The following is a 23,411-nucleotide window of genomic DNA, read 5'->3' as shown; positions in this document are numbered from 1 at the left end:
CTCCTTCGCTTCCGCGCACGTGGCGGAAAGTAAAAGTAAGGAAGCTGGTGAGGCCTTGGCTTTACAAGAGCCCCCTGAAAAGGAGGTGCCCCCTCCTCCTACATTAGGTGCAACCTCAAACTCAATGACACCCTTGGCAAATGCGAGGGTATCCGAAAAGGAGGCGCTCTCTCCTCCTCCATTAGGGGCTTCTTTGATTTCAACTATAGCCTTGACTACTACAAGGGTGACTGAGCAAGAAGAGGTGGCAGCAAGAAGAGGTGGCAGCTAGAGGTGAGGGCATTGAGCTGTCAACCTCTCGGGACATGGGTTGGAGGAGATCCCCACTCAAGCCAGGGATGGACACATTTCCCTCTACAACAACTGAGGCTGAGGCTGAAGCTATAACAGTAGCAGGTGGAAGACCTCTAAATGGGGAGGATCCCAAGGAAAAATTCTTTAAGAAGAGTTCAGTGTTATCCTCTACACCAAAGGCATACCCTCAAACTAGGAGTCAGCCTGGACGGCATAAGGAGATAGCAAATGAGGTCCCCTTCTCCATGATGGAATCAGTATGTATGGAGGATTGCTCTTACCTTGAAGAGCTGTTTAACAGACCTGACCCTCCGGACTATGAGGTATTGAGAGGACTTGGCACAGCAACCTCCATGAGCCCCAAATCATCCTCGCTGGTGCTTTCAAATCTAGAACAACAACACTTGACCCTGGCTGACAGATTGGCCATGGACGAGGAGCAGCTTAATACAATGCGCTCTATGCAAAAAAGATTGAGTGCATGTAATGACGTGGTAACATCTGCGCCGGGGGGGCCGGGAAGGCTTAGAGGGGCGACAATTTATTGGACATTTGGTCAATACGGATATGACCCCTTTTACTGAGGATGGTATGCGGTTTACATTTGAGAAGGAAAAAGGGGAGGAAGCTATCGAAACCCCTAAATTGGACCCTACAATTGCTAACCCCATAGAAGATGCCATATCAGACCAGGGGATGTCCCCATCATATTCACCTCAGAACACATAATCAGAATCTTCAGCATCTACCAATTCACAATCAAACTACTCACTACCACTCTGCAATCAAGACGGATATGATTCTGGACTGATGCGGAGAAGCCTGGACACGGCCCAGATGCAAAACTTCATTATGGCATCCTTGGCAGTGATTATGAACCCATTCATGAAACTGTATGAAAATCTACAAGAGGCCATCAAAGACCAAGCAACCTTGTTGGTGCTGTCTCACACAAAGCTGATTTTTCTAGCGTCATTTGTAAGCACTGTTCAACCAAGGCTCGACAAAGAAGCCAAGTGATTGCCCAGTGGCAGGCAAGGCTTTTTGACCTAGCGAGAGGTGAAAACAACGAGAAAATAACAATGATGTCGGCTATAATGGAGCTAATGAAATGGCAGAGATGCCAGAAGGAAGCTCAAGAGAGACAGGAACAGTCTGACCATCCAATGGTTAGCCAAGTCCCAGTAATTGGTAATCCAATTCATTCGGAGATCGATAATGACCAGCGAAAATCTAAGGCCGGGTCAGTGAGGTTCCGGGCTGCAGAGAGTCTGGGGCACTCTTCAGAAGTGAGGAATGCTGGTGGCCATAGTAATCTTCTGATATTGAAATCACACAGATAACCACGGGTATGGGTAATGGGAAGACAAGGAACAAATCTCAAGAATAAGGTACCTGGTCGGGGCGAAACAGAAGGTTTTCGCTGTTTTTGGAAATAAGGAAAGCAGCTCCTAGGAGAAAGTATACCCAGGGTCTGCCCAACAACAAAAAAGCCCAAAAAACAGTTGATGAATAGAAGGGGACGGCCCTGAGGATCAAGAGCATTTATGAGAAATCTTCTGCTCCTGTAAGCTGAAAAAGAAGGGACTAGCCATAAAAGGGCAGGACGTGTAACTCTATTTTGCGGAGAATGGAGAGTAGGGAGACTCAGTTAATATCGAAGTCCCGGAAGAAGACATCCAACTGTTATTGAACCTCTCTACTTACTCTGAGAATTCTTCATTGAATGAAATTGAATTGGTGAACGTAACCTTTGAATTGGAGGCCACGGTCCCCAATGCGATGACACCCTGAAAGGAACAACGACCAAGGCCCCGCAGTGAAGAACATTAACGAAATCCAAAGGGCAAAGCGCGGTTCATGTTGCCCATCTTTTGTTCTATGATACTAAGTACAGGAGTAACTCCAGGAAGGGGGTGAAGCAGTGGGCAGGGAATTCGGGCTGACGGAAACATCAACATTTCCCCTTCATTGCTGAGGTTAAAAATATGCGAAAGACCTTCATAACCATTGAACAACAGATCCCTGAAAGAGAAGGCTTAATAATGAATAGAGCTAATGTATTGAGGCTCCTATATTGCTCACCGAAACTGAGGTTCATCACTCAGGAAGACATAAATATAGTAGAATTTGTGGAGGACGACCACCTGGATTGGGTGATGCTCCATCTGTCATCAAACTTGATTAAGAAAATTTTGCTGGAGATGGCAATGGATTTCCTGCCGTTAGGCTTTGATCTGTCTGAGGGGAGATGTCACGATGTTCACTAGAGGAAATCTGACTCTCGGGGGAGGGTGGCGGCACTCCCCAGGAGGAGGCGGGGGGGCAGGCCAACTTGGAGTCAGAAGGGGAAACTTCTGTTGTTCCAACTAAGATTTCTAACTCCAAGAGGGGCGAGGGGAAAGTAGGCCTGAGGGTCACTTTTGACTGTCGGAGGGAAAAGAACATTATCCCCAAGCAATCACGGAGAAATGAAAGAAGGTTACATTTTGAGGAGGATTGGGATTGGTTAGCAGCCTACTTGGTACATAAAGTGGACCTGTGGATTTACAAAACAAGAAGATGTCCGTCCTCCCTGATTTCCTGGAATACCAGGGATTTTAGCCATTTATTTAATCAGGGGGGCTTAGATCTGGAACCCCTGGAATTGATTTGTATGCAGGAAAGTTGGCTGACTTCCAAGCCACTGTGTGTGGGTTTTGATGTTTGTTTCTCTCCAACTTTGATGAAAGACCGTGGAAGGCCTTTGGCGTACTTGATAACTCTGGTGAGAAGGGGAGGTCGGTGGGAAATATTAAAATTTACGCAGTTTAGCCCCTTTGTACATCTAGTGGTCTTGTCTTGGGTAAGAGAGAGAAAGGAGGTCCCGCAGACATTACTTCTATTTAATGTCTATTGGAATCCGATGGGAATAGGAGACAAGGCTTTGGTTGACTCGTAGTGAATGCTTTAGATTATGCTCTGGAAGAACATAACAACGCATCAGTCATGATATGCGGGAACTTAATATCAAATGCCTTGACACAAGGGGTTAAGAGTTACATAAAGATAAACTCTCCGTAAAAGCAAGGCTGTGGGTATCTGAATTGAAAGAGAGAAACATCATATTGGTAAATGGAGAATTGAAGGGTGATACCCCGGGAAGAGAGACGTGGTCCAGGGATGCACTAAGGGCTCACTTGGATTACATTTTTGTATCTAAGGATATTTATGATGTGCTGGAATCCTTGATGGTGGTACTGATGGCAAGCAGTGATCATGCTATACTAAAACTAACCTCCAATGGTGAAATAAAAGTGGATACACTATCATCGGAAGAGCCACAATAGGTTAATCAAGTTTGTAATGGTAGAAATCCCATAGAAGGTGGTTACTAAAATCTCAAACAGATTGAAAGGCATTATTCAGAGTAACAGCAGGGGGGTTGAGTACACTGCAGTCCTTCTAGCATTCCAGCAGAAAGATGCAACAGGGATTAAACCGGTTGAGAAGAGGTTACATGTTACAAACTGGGAAGTCACACAGAAGAAAAGAGAGCTAAGATCCGAGCTTAGAGCGATAGAACAGCAGAATTCTGGACATAAAGTGACACAGAAAAAGAAAAGGAAACAGCGCTATAGAAATTGGCTGCTGGTTTTGAGGGCTCAGCGATTTCAGGCTGACGCTGAAACTATGATGAAGGCATTGTCCAATAGAAACACACGGGATCTTTGGTCCCTTCTTATTAATAATGCCACCTTCCAAATGGCAACCATGACACCTGCGGTGATAGAGAAGGTTTGGATCAGGTTCTTTATGCACCTTTTCTCAACATCAGTTCAACAGCGAAGTTCTGCCCCCAAAAAGGGTCTACCACCCTGGGTAATTGCCTTTGATAGGGAGGACATACTAATTTGAATAAAACATCTAAGCCAGTCGAGGGTGGCGGGCCTGGATGGCTTAACCAATTGTATCGTCAAGCAGAACCCGGAAGAATGGTCAGACTTCTGCTTGATCTTGTTTACTCGAGTACTGGTTGCTAGAAAGGTTCCAGCTTCTTGGAGGACCGCCATAGTGGTCCTATTGATAAAAAAGGGAAAAAGGAAAACCCACAGAATTATAGGCCCAGTGCTCTCTTTGAATCACTAGGAAAAATGTTTGCGGCAATCCTATTTAAACATGTAAATGTATGGGTCTGGGAGTCAGGGCACATTGACACCAGGCAAGCATGGTTCATGCCAGGGGTGGGCACTAGTCTGAACCTCTTTTTCCTGAACATCTTGAAGATAAGAGCTATGGAATCTCAACAAAACACTTATATGGCGTTCATTGACCTGGCACAAGTATTTAACAGTATCAATAGAGAGATAATATGGGGAAAGTTATCGGGCTGGAACTGTCCGCCTGATCTTTTGGATGCCATTGAGAGTTTGTATTTGCGGGCATCAATTCAGGTGAGATTGACGGCCAGGGGGATTCTTTCCGCCTCGATTCCAACTGGGAGAGGATTGAAACAGGGGTGCCCTCTGGCTCCTACCATCTTCAATTCATTCCTTTTGGATATGTCCTTAAGCCAAGAGTGGGGTCAGAGCATTTCCACTGCAACTATACAGGCAAAACATCCCCTGGGTAATGTATGCAGATAATTTGGTGGTAATAAATCGTACCCCAATAGGCCTGCAAAGAAGGCTTACCCTCCTAAACGCGTACTTCAAGTCAAATGAGCTACAAATAAACACTGACAAAATGAAAATTATGGTATTCGCTAGAACCACAAGGAAGGCTAACACAAGCTGGCCTAGTTCATAGCACGCAAAAGATTGAGCATGGAGAATCCATAACCTATCTGGGTATTAGGATAAACAACAACGCAAAGGAAAACATCTGTACGGAAGAGCTAAGGCGAAAGTGTACTAGATTAGCGACTCAGCCAAAACAAATACCAAGGAAATTTGGCAGGTACACACACGTGCCTATTCTAAACTTTTATAAGCAAAAAGTGTCTCCCACTTTATTATATGGAGCTGAGACAGCATTGAACATCCCCCCGTCTTTCTGGAATCTCCTAGAAGGTATTTTTTGGAGGAAAGTGTTGGACCTCTCAAATAGTCTGCCAGTGTTGCTAAAATCCAACCGGGGCTGCAGTCACTTAACTCTTCGGTCAGATGGAGGTCATTATCCTTGTATAGGAAAACGATGCTGGAAAATAATACCTCGGTCCTAGATATTCTGAAAAGTGAGCAGAATGGGGAGGGAGTAGTAAGGGATCGAACTGTAGATGCCTGGAAACTTAAATGTAGAACGGTATTGGCGGACCTGGGTTCAGATGAGGAAACGCTGATAAACAACCCAGATAAGATAAAATAAAGTTGAGAAGACTTGACTGGATAGAGACCATAGAGGTGAGATCGGCATATCAAGTCTCTATCACCTTCAAGAGGGAGCAAAGAACTTTCAACCAAGTCCCAAAGTATTTGGTAAAATTTGCTTCAAATAGACATAAGAATGTGTTTATGAGATTAACGCTGAACATTCTCCCGACCAAAGAAATCTTATGGTACAGGAGGGATAAGACGGTAGATTCTTCTATGTGCAGGTACTGTAAGGTCCAGGTGGAAACAACTAAACATCTTCTCCTGTAGTGCAATGATTTAGAGGTAATAAGAAGGAATTTTCTAACGGAGGTCATCCTAGAGTGCAGGACCCTAACGAAAGAGGAATGGTGGGAGGATCCATATTGGGGGGAAAAGTCAAAGTGCTACTGGCAATTATACATTTTTTTATGGAGGTGTTAGATCTTAAATGAGACAGGAGGTTCAGGGTATTTTTTTCTTCTGTTATTAATTAGGAACCAAGAGGGAGGGAACTTGGAAGGAAAGTGGGATGATGGAGGGAATTTGTGTAATAATTTATTTGATTTTGTTGTGGGGATTGAGGGAGGGAATGTTTCATGAAAGGTTTGTATAAACCATAACATGTTTAATAAAAAAAAAAAAATAAGTGTCATCGATATGAAATGTAAGACTACTGAAGTTATAGACTGCGATTGGATGAATCGGTGGTTTGGCCGTGCTGGGATTCAAACCTGTGTTCTGTAAGCCAACCACATATGCCTGGGGTGTTCGCTTAGTCAGTGGCATAACACAAAATTAGGGGGCCCCCTGCAAGCACTGATGAGGGGGCCCCCTCTGTCACTGGCCCCCCTCACTGGGCATGGGCAGCATGAGCTCCCCCGTGCCAAGGGGGATGTGGGGACCCCTGTTACACCAGTGCAATTGGGGCCTGATTCATCGATTCTTTTGCAAATTTCACAGTGATTTTGCACTGCTGAAAATTAACTTTGCATAACAGACACTAACCCTGATTCATGGAACTGTGCTAAAGTGTATTTTTGCTGGGCAAAGTCAGTGCAAAGTCATTTTGTACTGCAAGTAGTGCTGCACCTGCACCTTGAATTGGCATTGATTTGTTTAATCTTGGATGTATATGATTTGAGTTTTGTTTTGATGAATTGTTTAAACGCTTTCTATCCAATAGATAGTACTAACGGGATTAGCGAGAATTTGGACAAATCAATATAGTTGTAAAGATTCGCCATCTGTTCTCTTGAATGTGAATGTGCATTGGAATTGCTATTGGCACAATGCGACTTTTGAATAAAGTCTAAATGGCAAAAAAAAGAAATATCAATAAAGGGCAAAATATTGCGTTAAACATAATTAGCCGGGGGGTGCGCACTGAGCTAACACTTACCCCTTACCCCACCATGTTGCTCATGCTGATTCAGAGTCGTGTTTTTACAGACACATTGTGCTGCAACGTCCCCCATGTGGACCTAAAGTCCTTAGTGTGCCCATTCTTGAACAAAATCCTCTCTCTTTAAAGAAACAATGACGCAATTCTTGGTACCATTCAATCTTCCCGGGAATTCCCTACGCTTCCATGCTTCTGCATCTGCGGGATACAAAGCCATGGGAGCATTAAAATCATCAACCTGTCTGTCTGGTCAAAGTGTTCACACCAACCATTGTCCCAACCCAAGATGTTAACTGTGGGAGTAACTCCCACACCTATTATGGCAGAATATTTAAAACATGCTTTTCCAATCAGGTAGAACAGCACTGCATTGTGGCGCTGGCCCTTTAAGGGCGCGCACACGACGGAGTGACCTTCATTCCGTCCATGCGGGTATAAGTAAACAGGGCGTTCCCAGTGGCCTCAGAGCCACCGGGGAGCCCACACGAACTGCATCGGGTCTCCGTGTCTTGTGCACATGGAAGTGGGGGGCTCACGGTACGGCGGCCTTGGAAGGCTGCCAACAGTGGCGACGAACGATCGGATCCTCACCTGGGACAGGCGGTGATCTTTGCAAGGTGCGCGGATGATCCTACGTGAGGCGCACTTTACAAAATATGCCGCGGAGAGGGGAGTGACACAGGCGGTCGGTGGCCATTTTGCACAATACGCTCCGGGTGTTCACAGCTTCACAACGAAGTGCCGGTGAGCCATCCAAGCCTAATTTTTGGACAATCCAGTGGCGGATAGACACTAGAAGCAGCACATGTCCTTTTCATAGTGACTTATTTACAGTTTCACTGTTTTTACCGAGTGATTGGGTGTGGCACCAAGGAAGGCCTGCTTTGTATACACTTTGGGGCCCAACCTTCTCAATTTTTGGATCCTCTACATTGCCTGGTTTCCTGATCTGCATCATTGTGGAACTGATTCTGCCTTGCTACATCTCAGGTACATTGGTATCTGTGGGTTGCCAGTGGCCACATCCAGGGCCCATCTACTGCAGAGGAACACTGTTTGGTGTGGTGGTGAGTTGCGGCCCCATTTTCTTGACATCCCTGGGGTGCCTGTGCGCTTGCCACCATGAGCCAAGGACAAGTTGCGGCCGCTGCCCAACAGTGAGCCGCTCCGGTTGCAGTCCAACATCAACCACCCATCCTGCCACCAAGACCTTTGCCCAAGCCACCTGGTGACCTACAGCCAATGCCTGAGTTTGATGTCTCGGGCACTCCATCGAGTCTGGTGCCAAGGCAGAAAATGTGGATGGACAGGTTAGAGATGTACTTCAGAGCCAAAATGGAGACTAGTGACGACAGTAAGTTGGCCACCCTCCTATACTGTGCAGGCCCTGCGGTACATGAGATATTCCTGTCCCTGCAACTAGCGGATAGGTCATATACGGCAGCAAAGCATGTGCTCCACAAATGCAGATTATGAACGTTTCCTGATGGAGGCTGCACGCCAAAAGGATGATGAGACTCTGGATGTTTTTTTATGGGAGGCTGCGCAGGCCGGCAGTACCATGTGTGTGGAATGACCCAGACACCATGATTCGAAATCAACTCATCCAGGGGTGTGGGTCTGGCAAACTGTGGCGGCAAATCCTGCGAGAGCCAGGCATCACCCTTCGCGCATCCTGGAACTGGGAAGGTGCCATGAAGTCTCTGAGCTGCGGCCAACCAGAATGGAAGCCAGTGTGCGCCCCAGCTAGGTGGATGACATCTGCGCAGTTGGCAGAGGCCGGGGGTATAGGCGCCCGGCGGGTGGCCAAGGACCAAGAGGGCAGGCAGTGAACAGCTCATGCCTGAAATGCGGATACGATCTCCCGCACCCAGCATAATGCCCGGCCATTGGAAAAACGTGTGGCCGGTGTGGGGGAGCTGACCACTATGCCCGGATGTGTAGGACTGTGACTCCAACAGTGGTTCCAAGAGGGCCTGTCCGGGCTAGATTCTTCCGCCCCCAGAGGTCATCCAACGTCGCCCAAGTGGACCAATGGGGCATCTCCAGAGGGTGACGAGGAAGAAGAGGATGAAGAAAACGTGTTCTTTGTGTCCAGTGTGGGCGTCCTGAAGAATAACTCCAAGAGACAGCCCAGGTGCAAAGTGAGGGTGAACGGGGACTCAATACCAATGCTAGTGGACACTGGTGTGTCAGTTAACGTGATGGCCAGGGAGCACTATGACAATATGCAATCCCCGCCACCCCCTTCACTTTTGGGGGCGAACAGCCGATTCCCCTAGATGGTTAGATGATGTGTTTGTGGCAAGTGTCAAGTATGGAAATACATCATTCCGGGCCAGGTTCTACGTGATAACGGTGAGCAACAACACCCTGCTGTGCTGTGCTTGGTTCTCTGCATAATGTACCGCTAAACCACAAACTCTAATGATTGACTGCTGCACAGCACAACTGGCTGAATGTGTTAGGCCGAAGAGGCCGGTGAGAATCGCTCAGCACCAATATGGCCTCCAGCTCAGTGTCATGCAAATTGAAGGCAAGGCGCCATTTATTTGCTGCATAGGGGGGCGCCCTTGTGCGACCGCACCCCCTGAGCGCACTTTGAGCTGGTGCTAGCGCTAACTTTGTAGCAAAATCTTCTTTGCAAACCATATGTGTGTTCTCACATGTGTTTCTTGCACTGAACACATGTTGGCACTGTAATCATATGCCCAGGTACCCACACCATTTTCCAGCTGAATCACTAGAATGTTATCAAGATGAAATGCAGGGATGCACTGGTTCACAGCTGCTTATCAAGGGCTAGGGATGGCTCACCTGTGAATGTAAGTGTGGGGTCCTAGAAAATGTTTAAAGACATGAATAGGTCTTTATTAGAGAAACTTTGCATCAATGTAAGTGCAATTAGCACTATGACAAATGTTCCGCAAGTGGAAAAGACTAAGGGCCCAATTCATGGAATTATTTGCACTGTTCAAAGTGACTTTGCACTGCTGAAAAGTGACTTTGACCAGCTGACACAAACCCTGATTCATGGAACTGTGCAAAGTTTATGTCTGCAGGGAAAGTCCGTACAAGGGCATTTTGTACTGCAAAATGACTATGCACTAGCTTTGCATGGACTTTGAACTGCAACAATTTGCTTTGCACAGTCCATAAATCAGGGTTTGTGTCAGCAGTTAAAAATCACCTTTCAGCAGTGCAAAGTCACTTTAAAGCGTGCAAAATATTCCATGAATCAGGCCCTATTCATGTATTTTTAGCATAGTGCAAATTGACTTTGCACTGGTGCAAAGTGGCTTTGCTCTGCAATAATACACTTTGCACTGCTCTGTGAATCAGGGTGTTTGTTGGCAGTGCAAAGTTACTTTGCACCTGTGCAATGTCACTTTACACCATACTAAAAGTTCCATGAATCAGGCCCCAATTCGTTCAATGTGTTTTTGCACTTCACACTATTGCCAAGACTAGGGCGAGCATTGGCATGTTGCTTTGAAAGAATGTTCAATACATACATTTGGTTGATGTCTTCCTTAGTGCTAAACACATTTCCAGAGGTGCACATTTCCTGCAATACCACCGTAGGAATTGTACCTTAAAGTGAGCCACAATTACTTGCTTTACAGCCTTTTTTGATCCTAAATATGAATATTGCAGTAGCAGTAAAACATGGTATTGCAAATACCACATGTTTTTAAAATGCCAACACAAAGTGTGTGATGTAAATATAGATTATTTAGGACATGAAGTGGCATCCATATACCTGTTGAGGGTCGCCTCCCATGGACATCCGGCAGGCGCCCCCGCCCGGATGCTGATACCTTCAGCACATGTCAGGCCCAGTGTCTGTGGGGTGGGGGGCCTGCCATGGACATCCAGCAGGCGCCTTGGCGCTATGCAACATCAACGCCATCGGGGATGGGGCACAGCCGGCCAGGCCCCTCACCATGCAGATCTCTGCCACCATCCTGGCACGAGAGTCCCACGGCACCACGTGTAGGCCTGTGACCTACATCATTAAATGAGACACTACCTCATGCCGTAAATATCCAATGGAATCCCAACTGGCACGACAGTGGTATTACAAATATTAGAAGAAAGTCTTACCACCAAAGTCAAAGTGAGGCCCTGATAGTTAGACATGGTTTGGTGGGAATGTGACATGATATTACTGCACTTCAACTACATTTCCCTATATTTAAACACAGCGGGTCACGTTCCATCAAATGCTAATTGAATGCAAGGGACTGCCAACGCTTTCACTTATGTAATGCAATGTAATTGGTTATTTATAATGCGCTAAATACCCAGAGGTTTCAAAGCACGACCCGGGGATTGAACCTGTGTTGCTCCAAGTCGTCTTGCTTCCAAGGTGAGCACGTTGCCCTTGAGCTATCTTCCCGCTACGTGAGCTGTTGGGCCTCCACGGCATGCAATTTTAATCTTTCAAAAGGCACTTTTTAAAAGGAAAGATTAAAGCCAAAAAGCGAGGCAAATTCACTTTTGCTCTTTCATTACTCTATGTCGTGTGAAGAAAAAAAAATGCCACCTGCAAATCATGCTTTGTGCGGTGGCGTTTATTAATGGATTCCTATGGAATGTGCCTGTTCTTAAGCAGATGAATAACCAAGACGGATTCCATAGGAATTTGTTAGTTTAAACCTTCATGAAAATCACATGCAGATGTAAAATGCAATGCCCTGACAAGACAGAGGAGGCCTGCACGGCTGAGATCTACGCCTGTGCCCCTCGCCTGCCTTGTCAATGCTGGAAAATGGGGTGTAGATGTAAATCAAGGTCTAAAAGCATCACGCTTTACACATTTTACTCATTTACCCTGATGCGTGGCGTACCTCACTGCATTACAATGCACAAATGTGTGGATCTATGTGATTACTGTGCCCTGTTTACTGCGACCACCGAAAATGACGAATTTTGCTTATTTCGACCCCCATATATATGCAGGGGATATCCCCCCGGGCCCCTGTTGTCATTCATTGCATACTGTACCAATCCCCCCCACAGTAAACGGACCGCAGTCATTGTATAATCCCAAATGTGTTACCACATTCCACCTCTCTCTCAATAATGCTGCTAGTAAATTGTACTAACAGCTATTTTGTGTAGCCATTGTGCCGCTGACCCAGGGTGCATGCTTAGTGCTGGGATATGATAATCAGAATCTATACCTTTTTTTATCCAGCTATCGACCAATGCGGCCTCCAACCAAAGGCCAGGACTAACTGTGGCTGGGGAGGAATTACCCGGGACCAGTGCCGTGGCAGAGGATGCTGCTTTGATTCAAGTGAACCCAACACATCCTGGTGCTTCTATCCCCACGTACAAGAAGGTAATTTGGTGTCTAGGAGGCGAAACATGAAGATGATTTTTCTAAATTAGGTTTTGATCTGTGAGATAATAGATGTTGCATTTACTTATGAATAGTTTAGCCAAGCGCATCATAGTAACATTGGATTTGGGTATTCTCGAGTGGATGTAGAAAACAAGTCTGTATAAAAAACAAGCAACCTCCTGTTTCCTTTGCAGGTTGAGTTTATCTCATGAAGGTGAGGCAGGGCTGAACCACACCAAGAGTTGGACAAAGAGAGACATTTTTGAGGGATTAAGCAGGATTTCTTTTTGTTGGGGTGGGGTGCAGTTTATTTGGGATTGGAAAACCCTTTGTTTTTAGCTGGAAAACCAACTCAACTGCTTGTGTCTAGGTGCACCCCTTCAATTCCTCATCAGTCCAACTGTTCAAGCAGGTGTTGTTTTGCACCACACTGTCACATAACCTATCACTAATGCCCACCACCTATGGTCACCACATACAACAATGTTTCCAACATCCCCTCCAATTCTTTTATATTCCCCCAAAGCAAAGCAACTGATAGTGCATGACTTTGCCTGTTCAATCACGCTAGCACTGTGCACATTCCTTCACCTCCCTACTGCTAAAGAATGTGTTGTATAGTGTTCCACAGCCAATCAACCTGCCACTAATCTCCACCACCTATGATCCCAACCTCCAACAGTTTTTTTCTCAGCACCCCCATATTTTCCTCTGTTCCCTCAAAGCGATTCAACCGCTTGCGTGTGAGTGTGACCATTCATCAAGTTGGCTCCGGCCAAATTCCTCCTCCAACCCATTGCTGAAGCAGGTGGTGTATTGCATCACACAGCCAGTCAGCCTGCCATTAGCATTTACCACCTTTGTTCACCACCTCTAAAAAAAGTTCCAAAACCTCTCAACTTTGTCGTCTTTGCCCCCCAATTATGTTCTTCTTTTCTCCAAATGTTTTCTGTTCCCTCAAATAAATTCAATTAAACTGCTTGTGTGTGAGCATGTGTTCAATCAAGCTGGCCCAATGCATACATGCAAAGTAATTTGTTGCAGTGCCTGGCAGAGAAAGGGAAATCTTTCAAACCAATCTTAAATATCCTGCCTTTGTGTGAAATGCACATTTCTTTTAAATGGTTTGTGCAGAAGGACCAGTCGAGACTACGATCCTGTGGGTTTCCCCATCAATACTTTGCCTCATTCTCGCAGAAGAAGGCAGCTCTCTACACTTTGAACAAGGAAGGTTTGTGAAGGATGCCCAGGGGAGGTATGTTGGGCTAAACGTATGAATAGTGGGTAGAGACCACACTTTGGAGCCCATATACAGGTCTAATCAACAGCAAGATCAGTTTTCTAACAACTTTTCCCACACATGGTGCAATTCTGACTGGGCAAGCTTGTGGTTGGAGGGATTTTGATTCAGTACTTGATGGGGGGAAAGACAGGTCCGGCCCATTCACCCCAGCTGAAGCCTCTAAGGCGGTTTCCATGAAGAGGGCTATGATAGACATGCAATCAGTTGATGCATGGAGACGTCTCTACCCCCACTTTCGTGACTACACTAATTTCTCACATGTCCACCAGAGCTACTCCAGAATCGATTACTTTTTGGTATCCTGGCCTCTGCTTTGGGGGATAGCCTCGGCCACCATTGAGATGGCATTGGTTCAGACCATTCCTCAATCACTTTGCAGCTAGATGGGGATGGGCTAGGTGGAGGGAAGTCAACCGGTCGGAAGCTGAACCACTCTCTGCTGACAGAACCAGCCATATGTGCCACCATTTCTGAAACCCTATTATTTTAGGCGGGAGTGTGGGAGGCTCTCAGACCCACTTTGAGAGGGGAACTAATTAGTCTCGCCTCAGCGGGGAAGAAGATTCTCACCGCTCAACGTGCTCGGGCTGAGGAGTTGGTTCAGGAATGGGAAACCCAGTATAAATGAGATGGAGCCAGGAAAACCTTCAGACAGCTGCAGGTAGTAAAGGCGGAGTTAAAGGCACTGTGGGTGGATGACATTTCCCATAAGCTTCTTTAAGTGATTTTTTTTACTATAGCACATCTGACAACACGTCCTGAATTTTGGCGTACAAACTCCAGGCCCAGCGTAACAGCACTACAAGTGGGAGTTTGAGAGATGAGCGGAGTCTATTGCATAATGATGAGCCTGCCAAAATACGAATTTTATCACAGTATTATACAGATCTGTTTGCAGAAGAATCTCTGAATGGCCCGCGGCAGGATGCGTTCATTCAAGAGGCCCTTCCCCCCAACATATCTGCAGACAGTAGGCAAATTTAGACATGCCCATAACAGTGCAGGAGGTTGTTCAGGCTTTGAGGAGAGGTGGCTGGAGCTTGTGGGAACTGTGGATCCCCGCAGGATAGTCTTGTTTTCTCACGATGCTTGCTTAGGCGCCTTCTGTTTTTGCCTGCTGCCTGTATGTGGATCTCAGAAGGACAGAGCTCCTACTGTCCCAAAGTTATGAATACTTGTTTTTGTTACTGCGATCCGATTGGTATACCTTGGCGCTGGCACAGTGATACTTCATTTTTAATAAAAGTGAATTTTCACACTTTGTGTTTGTAATCTTTGTTGGTTTTTATTTTCGCCCCGTGCTTTAATTGACAATGGTTGTCACTTATTGCGACATGCGTTCTAGTTGGTATAGGCTTCCACGGGTTTGAGAAAAGGTAGCATGCTTTCAGTTTACTAGTGCCGACACGTGTTTCAACCTTAGAGTTGTTCTCAAGACAGTAACGTCCAATGCTTGGTCCCGGTTGGTGAAGGGTGTTGTCACAGAATAGGTGTGATCTGGATAGTATCTGTGCCCAGCTGGATGTCGTCGTTGTCTCTGATCTAGTGGTGATCAGCTGTGTTAAGCGATTCGCTCCCTGCAAGGTAACAAGGCTCTTGGCCAATACAAGTTCACAGCCCTTTCAAATGAAAGGTTTTTGGAGATACTCTCTCCTCACATGGCAGAAGTATTTAACTCCTTCACCGACACAGGTTCTATCACACCATCTATGGGTGAATCGACGTACACATTAATAAGCAAACCAGGCAATGAATCCACTCTATGTTCTTCTTTTAGACCAATTGCGACCTTAACTTCGATTCCCGCATATATTCAAACATTTTGGTGACAAGTCTGGCTGTAGTGGTGTCTGGGGTTGTAGCGAGAGACCAAACAGGGTTTGTTCCAGGATGCCCGGTGTTCGATAATATCAGGCGTAGGGTGGACATCTTGGCTTGGGCGCAGCAGCATTATTGGGCAATAGCTTTACTGGCGATTGATGCTGAAGAAGCATCTGATCACATAGACTCGACCTATCTATCCGATGTATTGACTGGTTTTGGGTTTGGTTCCAGATTCCTTAAGCTTGTACATGCTAATTGTGTGCTCTCATCCATCAATGGGATCCTTTCGAACCAAGTGAACTTGGGGAGAGGTACCCGACAGGGGTGCCCTTTGTACCCTCTCTTCTTTGCTCTGTCAATGGAGCCCTTGGCCTGCCTGGTCCGTTCTTCTGGGGATATACATGGAATAGACATAGCAGGTTATTAGCATAAATTGGTGCTGTATGATGATGATCTTCTATTTTATACGCCGGATTCCAGAACCAACTTGCCCCACATTGTTTCATTGCTAGAAAGATTCCATGAGGTCTCAGGGTTTAAAATCAATCAAACGATATCTATGATACTTAATGTATCAGAAATGCCTGAGACGATCAAACTGTGAAAAATAAATAAAAATATTGAGGCTGAGTAGCCCAAAAGGAAATGCACCGGACAAGGGTAACAAAGGAACAAACAAAGTACTTTAATTTATACTGAATTCAGTTACAAAGAATAGAACAAAATCAGATAGCTATCGGCCCTCAGTGCAACATAGCGAACTCCAGCGTGATTTGGTGTATTCAGTGAGAGACGCTGTACATTAGAATTCTTTGCTCTTTTATACTATTCGCGGACACGATGTCCAACCCTACTTCTGGTTAATATTCCTCTAATACATCACTGATCTAAGGTTCATGCCGAGTTCGCATATCCCAATGTAACTGGTTTGCTTTTAATACATATATCAACAAGCCGACACGGCAACTGCGTATTCTGGGATTTCCCATGCAGGTCTTCTCAAACATTAATGCAATGTAGTTAAACAAGTGTTCTACGTTCAGTATTTGAATACATTGTTCTCAACATATGCTTGCGGATTAGTTTCATTGCACAAGTAATCCTTTACACACAGGTCAACGAAGGACAAGGTCTCAGTTCACGACCTCAACAAATGGCCCGCGGGCAAGTTACATATTAGCTACATGCAGAGGTCATGACGGCCATGTTGTATTTTGGAATTACATCATCCACCATTTTAACTCACAGGGTGACTCTACAGAGTGAACCTAAAATGGCGGATTGACCTAAAATGGCAGCTTACATTGAATTAAGGTCAGGACCTTGCAACATGGATTTCTTCGCAAGTGACTTACAAGCAGCTTGGCGTAGGCCAATATACATATATTCATTGCAATAGGAGGCACGATATAATTTCTCATTTGGCAAACCCTCCTTTTGGCCTATGCCAAGTGCTAAACTACTTCTGATCTCCTTGCAAATAACTCCATGCATCATCGTCCATGCACCCTGAATCGCTGTCAGAAATATCTATTAGCATCAGGTCATTTGCTAAAATTTCTTTTAACACATATTCCTTGGAGGTTTTATCTGGGGCATACACTTTATGTCCTATCATACCTATTGCTTGTGCGCAACATCCCCCTAGCATCAAACATATACTAGGTAAACATTGAATACAACAACAAAGAAACCACAGAATTCCCAAAATAATCAGCAAGACCGAAAGTATCTTCCAACCCCAAGATCACAAGAAGTGCCAGAACCAAGCGCTAAGATCCCAGTTTCCCTCGGGAACATGCACTTCTGAACTAAGGACATGCATATTCTGTATTGCCTTAAAGATAGTTGGGGAGAAATCTGGAACGAAAACACAGCAAGTGGACCCCACTAATTTACACAATCCACCACGTTCAGCCACTGCCCCCAAGGTGTCAGACCTAGCCCAACATCCTTGGAAGCAGGGTCATGACCCTCATTCCAGGCACCAGCCGGACCCCGTAGGGGCCTTTTGGACCTTGTCCTGGCGCCAGTGGCGCCAGGCTCATGCTCATAAAGGGACCCAGTCCCGGCACTGGAAGCGCCAGGCTCATATAAAAGGGATTGGTGCTTGGGTGGACTTACCTGCTGCAGACCATGCTGCCTTCCTACCTGCAGGATGAGCTCTTCATCCAATCCTGCTGGGACTACTTTAACTGCTGGGTGGGGCCAGCACCACTCCCAAGAACCACATACTGGAACTCTTTTCTTACCTCTGGAGGCTGTGGAAGAAGACGCCTAAGCACTACTGAAGGCTATTTAAACCACACCCGATTGGTTTCACGTGCTTCGCGTTATTCTGCAATAGCAGCAGGACGCTCACCGTGTCGGCTCCAGCTGATCTTCTTCTTCTGCACCTAAAAACAGGACAATCTTCAACTTACCTTCCTGAAATCCAGCTCCAGCCCTCCGTGACATCTGAAAAGGAAAACGAGAACATTAGAGTAGCACGAGAAAATACCAGAGCTGCTCTTACCACCCGTCGGCGCCTTCCAAGGCCTCGTGCCGCGATTCTTCGTTCTCCAGCCATCTGCAACAACAAAGAATACAGGTTAGCGATAACTCCATGATATCTGCTTACCTGTGCCACGGTCTCCGCGAGCTCCGTTCTGCGCCATTTGTCCGCACCTGTAAAATACAAGAAGGACATTATTAGAGCTCAGGACTCCATTTCTACTCACGTGCCTCAAGTGGTCCTCCGGCACGATCCTTCGGCATCAGTCTTCATCGCCGGTTGCACCGCGACCTGAAAGAAAAGGGGAAAAAGACATTTAAAAGTGCATTTAACTTCAGATGAACCTTTTGCTTGCCTGCAAAAAACTCTGGACTTTTCCACTTACCGGATCAACATACCGGACCTGCAAAGAGGCAAGATTCTGAAAGGACAATAAAAGACTCAAATAAGGCACTTACCGTTCGTGCAGCTAACGACGGTCTTGCCTTCTGGACTCTACCTCCGCAATAAAAGGCTGAACTATCGTCCAGTGAAGTAACTGGCTACAGCGCCCCTGCACAGACGCAGGATGGAGAGCGCCGCATTTATTTACCTAAGGTGAGCACGTGCGGCCTATGGGAGTCGTAGGAGTGTCAGGAAGGGGAAAGGGCCGAAACCCCTTCAGGCAGACGTTAACCCCTGTTTCTTCTCTGCCGCAGACATCTCACTCTCCAGATTAAGATCACAGTAAGGAGGGGGCCCTTCCAGGGTGGTGCCAAAGACCTGCGAGTGACTCTGGAAGGTTCGGAGAACGCCCAGACCAGACCCGTGCCTCCGAGGGATTCAGGTGAGCGTTACAGAACGCGAAGCCTACCACAAATATCCCACCCAGGCGCAATGGAAACCTCGGATACTGACCAATTGGCCCAATTGCTTGGGGAGCTGAGGGCCGAGGTACATGCATCTCGTCAAGAAACAAATGCCTTACGAAGGGAATTGATCGTTTCCAAAGAACGAGCGGACGACCTGGCCAGGCAATTGCTACAAATTCAAGCTGGGCAAGCACCTTTGCCTACCTCGGGAGGGAATTATCCACATACAACCTCAAGCAATCCGGTGCAGATTTATCTGCCAGGGAACGTGCCCCTGGCTCCACCAGAACGTTTCTCAGGTGATCCTAGACGCTACGCAGTATTCATCAACCAATGCCGCTTGCACTTTTTGTGTAGACCCGCTGCATTCCCAACTGACCAAGCTAAAGTAGCGTTCGTACTTTCTTATTTTAGTGGCAATGCGGCTGATTGGGCCATTCCTTTAGTGACACAGGATGATCCGATCCTCCAAAACTTCCAAGACTTTCAGGCCAGTATGGAAAAGTTGTTCGCACGGCATTCACAAGGGCAGGCCTTGGACAATGAACTCCTATCGCTAAGACAAGGTAACCAAGATCTCCTGGCGTACATAGCATCTTTTAACAGACTGGTGGTTGAAACCAGGTGGCCTGAAGGCAAGAGGATCACGCTTTTCCACAGGGGGCTACGTGGAGAACTTAAAGATGTCTTAGCACTCTTGGTGAATCCTCCACAAGAGTGCTCCGATTATATCGACTTAGTAGTTCAATTAGAGTATCATCTACAGAATAGAAAGGCCGATCGCTCCAGATTTGAAACCAGGGCGTTCTCAAAGACTCAAAACCCTGCTAAAGGAAATGATTCCGTGGAACCCATGCAGATAGGCATCGTGAAAGGACCTTTAACTCAAAAGGAACGAGAAAGGCGAAGACAGTTACAGCTATGCCTCTACTGTGGGAAGTCTGGACACTTCCTTCGAGATTGTTCAGTGAAACCGGTCAAGAAAGCCTTGGGAGCTTCCGAAAAGGATGCAAAACAACAAGAATCGGGAAACGACCTCGCCCGGCAAGCGTAGAGGTCCACTTGCCGAGCGTAAAAACCAGTTCCTTGACCTCGCATTTCGTACTGCCCATGGTCCTCATAAGCCCCGACCAACCAGATCGTATGCATGCTATTAAGGCATTCATTGATAGCGGATCAATCGGTAACTACGTGGATCAAGATATGGCAGCTAGGATGAATCTTCCTTTGTGTCCTAAATTGTAAAAGATGTAATCACTACAGTGGATGGTACAGAAATAGTTTCCGGACCAGTCTCTCGCACCACCGTGGAAGTGACGCTGCTCTGCCAGGACGGACATCGGGAAGGAATCGTTTTTGATGTAATCAAGGCCCCGCAGTTTCAAGTAATTCTAGGAGTTCCTTGGTTGGAAAAACACAATCCTCAGATCGACTGGCGAGCCAAGGTAATCCGGTTTCCAGAGTGCGCCCAAACTTATTATTCTCGGCCCGACATCAGGCTGGCAGCCATCGCTTCCGAGAACCTCCAATTGCCTCCTGAATATCAAGAGTTTAGTGATGTCTTCCAGAAAGATCAGGCCAACACCTTGCCTCCGCACAGGTCATACGACTGCCAGATAGACCTGATACCCGGATCCACTCCACCGTGCAGTAGAATATATGCTCTTACTGAGCCAGAAAATCTTCACCTCAGACAATACTTGGACCAGTACCTGGCTAACGGATTTATTCGTCCCTCAAAGTCTCCAGCTTCTTCAGCTTTGTTCTTCGTCCCGAAAAAGGAAGGTGACCTGAGAACGTGTATAGATTATCGCGCCCTGAACCAGATTACAGTCAAAAACAGGTACCCGCTGCCTCTGATTCCCGAACTATTGGACCAAGTAAAGGGCGCCTGCATTTACACAAAACTAGATCTCAGAGGAGCCTACCACTTGGTACGAATCAGGGAGGGGGACGAATGGAAGACAGCCTTTCGCACAAAATACGGATTATTCGAGTATCAAGTAATGCCTTTTGGACTATGTAATGCACCGGCCGCCTTCCAGTTCTTTATGAATGACGTTCTCCGAGAGCTTATTGATGTCTGTGTAGTCGTCTACATTGATGACATCTTGGTATACTCCTCCTCATAAGCTGAACACTGACGACATGTCACCGCAGTTTTGCAGAGGCTTCGCCACCATCGTTTATTTGCTAAGTTGGAAAAGTGTACCTTTCATGTAAAGGAAGTCGAAATTTGGGGTTCATTTTATCACCCAACGGTGTTCACATGGACACAAGAAAAGTGGATACTATCACCAAATGGCCGTCTCTGACTTCGGTAAAAGGAGTACAGAGCATGTTGGGCTTTGCTAATTTTTACCGAAGGTTTATCCCCGAATTCTCTCGAATAGTCCAACCTATCACGGCTCTCCTAAAAAAGAACAAAAAATTCGAGTGGACTCCAGAGGCCGAACAAGCCTTCCAAGATTTGAAAGCCAAATTTATTTCTGCTCCAGTCCTGAAACATCCTCGTCCAGACCTTCCTTATATCGTCGAGACCGACGCATCTAGCCTTGCAATGGGGGCAGTTTTGTCACAAAGAGATCCTGAAACACACCAATTACACCCTGTGGCGTTTGGGTCCCGCAAATTTTCGGCCCCGGAAATCAATTACACAATCACGGACAAGGAACTTCTGGCAATCAAGTCCGCCTTTAAGGCCTGGCGGCATTATCTCCTAGGGGCCCGGCACACTGTCACTGTAATTACTGATCATCGTAATCTCCAATATTTGAAGTCAGCCAAGGCCCAATCTTCAAGACAACTCCGTTGGGCTTTATTTTTCGCGGAATATGATTTTGTGATAACGTTTCGGCCGGACGTCAAAAACGGAAAAGCGGATGCCCTTTCACGAATAGGTGTTAACGAACTCGCAGCTAATCCAGAACCAGTACCCATAATCCCCGAACAAAAGATTTTGGGAGTCATCAACACAATGTCTCTTGACGACATAAAAAAGAAAATCAAGCAAGTAATAACTCCCGAAGATTCCTTGACTTGGCTGCAGAAATGAAAGGATTTTACGATAGAACAAGATCTATTATACTTCCAAGGCAGACTTTATTTACCGTGTGATGACTTACAGAAACAGGTCATCACCTGCTATCATGATTCCTTAATAGAGGGACATCCGGGTGTAGCCAAAACCTCCGAAAAAATTAAAAGACATTTCTGGTGGCCGTCCTGGAGAAAGGATATGAAAGACTTTGTGACCTCATGCGGCATTTGTGCACAAAACAAGAGCCAGAGAGAAAAACCAGCCGGGCTACTGCATCCGATAGACATTCCACCGTGCCCTTGGCACACCCTCTCAATGGATTTTATCACGGATTTACCCCCTTGTTCCGGATATAATACAATTCTAGTAATTGTCGATCTTTTTTCAAAGATGGCTCATTTTGTTCCACTGAAAGGATTACCCACAGCTTCCATTCTAGCCCGAGAATTCCTTGAAAACATCATTCGCTTGCACGGGTTCACTTCAGTCCTAATCTCTGATCGAGGGAGCCAATTCATTTCCCATTTCTGGAGGAGTTGTTGTCGTCTTGCACAAATTGACGTGCGACTCTCTACCAGCCACCACCCTCAAACTGACGGACAGACTGAGAGGACTAACCAAACTCTGGAACAGTATCTTCGTTGCATGTTACAACAATCAGAGGGTACTTGGAGGGACATTCTTTGGATTGCTGAATATGCGTACAACAACTCAATACATACCGGAACAGGTAAAACCCCTTTCTTCCTGTTGTATGGGGTTCATCCTCAGACCTCTAATTTAGATCCGCCTCAAGATCTAGGAACACCCGCTGTGGACCATCTTCATGCGACCATAACTCAAACATTTAAGGAAGCCATCGCACACCTTCAACGAGCCAAAGAATCTTATAAGAAAGGTGCTGATCAACATCGGAAAGAGGCCCCTCAGTACCAAGTAGGAGACCAAGTCTGGCTGTCTACTAAACATCTATCTCTAAAAGGACCACGCACCTTTAACCCAAAGTACTTAGGACCCTACGCGATCACGGCTGTGATAAATCCTGTGGCAGTTAAATTAGAATTGCCCACTCGGATGAAAATACACCCTGTATTCCATGTTTCACTCCTGAAACCTATGCAACCCGGAACCCGTCTGACTAAACCTCCAGAGCCAATCCAAGTAGACGGAGAAACCGAATACGAGGTTCAGAACATCTTGGATTCTAAATTTTTCAAGTCAAAACTGTATTACCTGATTGATTGGAAAGGGTATGGCCCCCAGGAGAGATCTTGGGAACCTTCAGAAAATGTCCATGCTCCTCGTCTAATCAGAAAATTTCATCGGACCTTCCCCAACAAACCAAAGCCTCCGGGGAAGACCAATTTGGGAGGGGCCTTGAGGGGGGGTGCTGTCATGACCAGTGCCCCCAAGGTGTCAGACCTAGCCCAACATCCTTGGAAGCAGGGTCATGACCCTCATTCCAGGCACCAGCCCGCCCCCGTAGGGGCCTTTTGGACCTTGTCCTGGCGCCAGTG

The 23,411-nt window shown here is 46.3% G+C and overlaps 1 protein-coding gene across 1 annotated transcript in view; it reads left to right on the top strand.

The window, feature by feature from the left end:
- The window catches only part of LOC138525922 (integumentary mucin C.1-like), a 299,847-nt gene that overhangs the window by 186,448 nt on the left and 89,988 nt on the right, over positions 1-23,411 (top strand). Inside the window, exon 8 of the mRNA XM_069636210.1 lies at positions 12,233-12,379. Within this exon, the coding sequence (XP_069492311.1) occupies positions 12,233-12,379 (147 nt within the window). The remainder of the gene's footprint in view (positions 1-12,232; positions 12,380-23,411) is intronic.

Source organism: Ambystoma mexicanum, chromosome 7p (assembly GCF_040938575.1).
Source record: "Ambystoma mexicanum isolate Mex_15411 chromosome 7p, UKY_AmexF1_1, whole genome shotgun sequence".
Taxonomy (NCBI): Eukaryota; Metazoa; Chordata; class Amphibia; order Caudata; family Ambystomatidae; genus Ambystoma; species Ambystoma mexicanum.
Note: the sequence above shows the minus strand (reverse complement) of the source record. Positions and strands in the feature narration are given on the sequence as shown.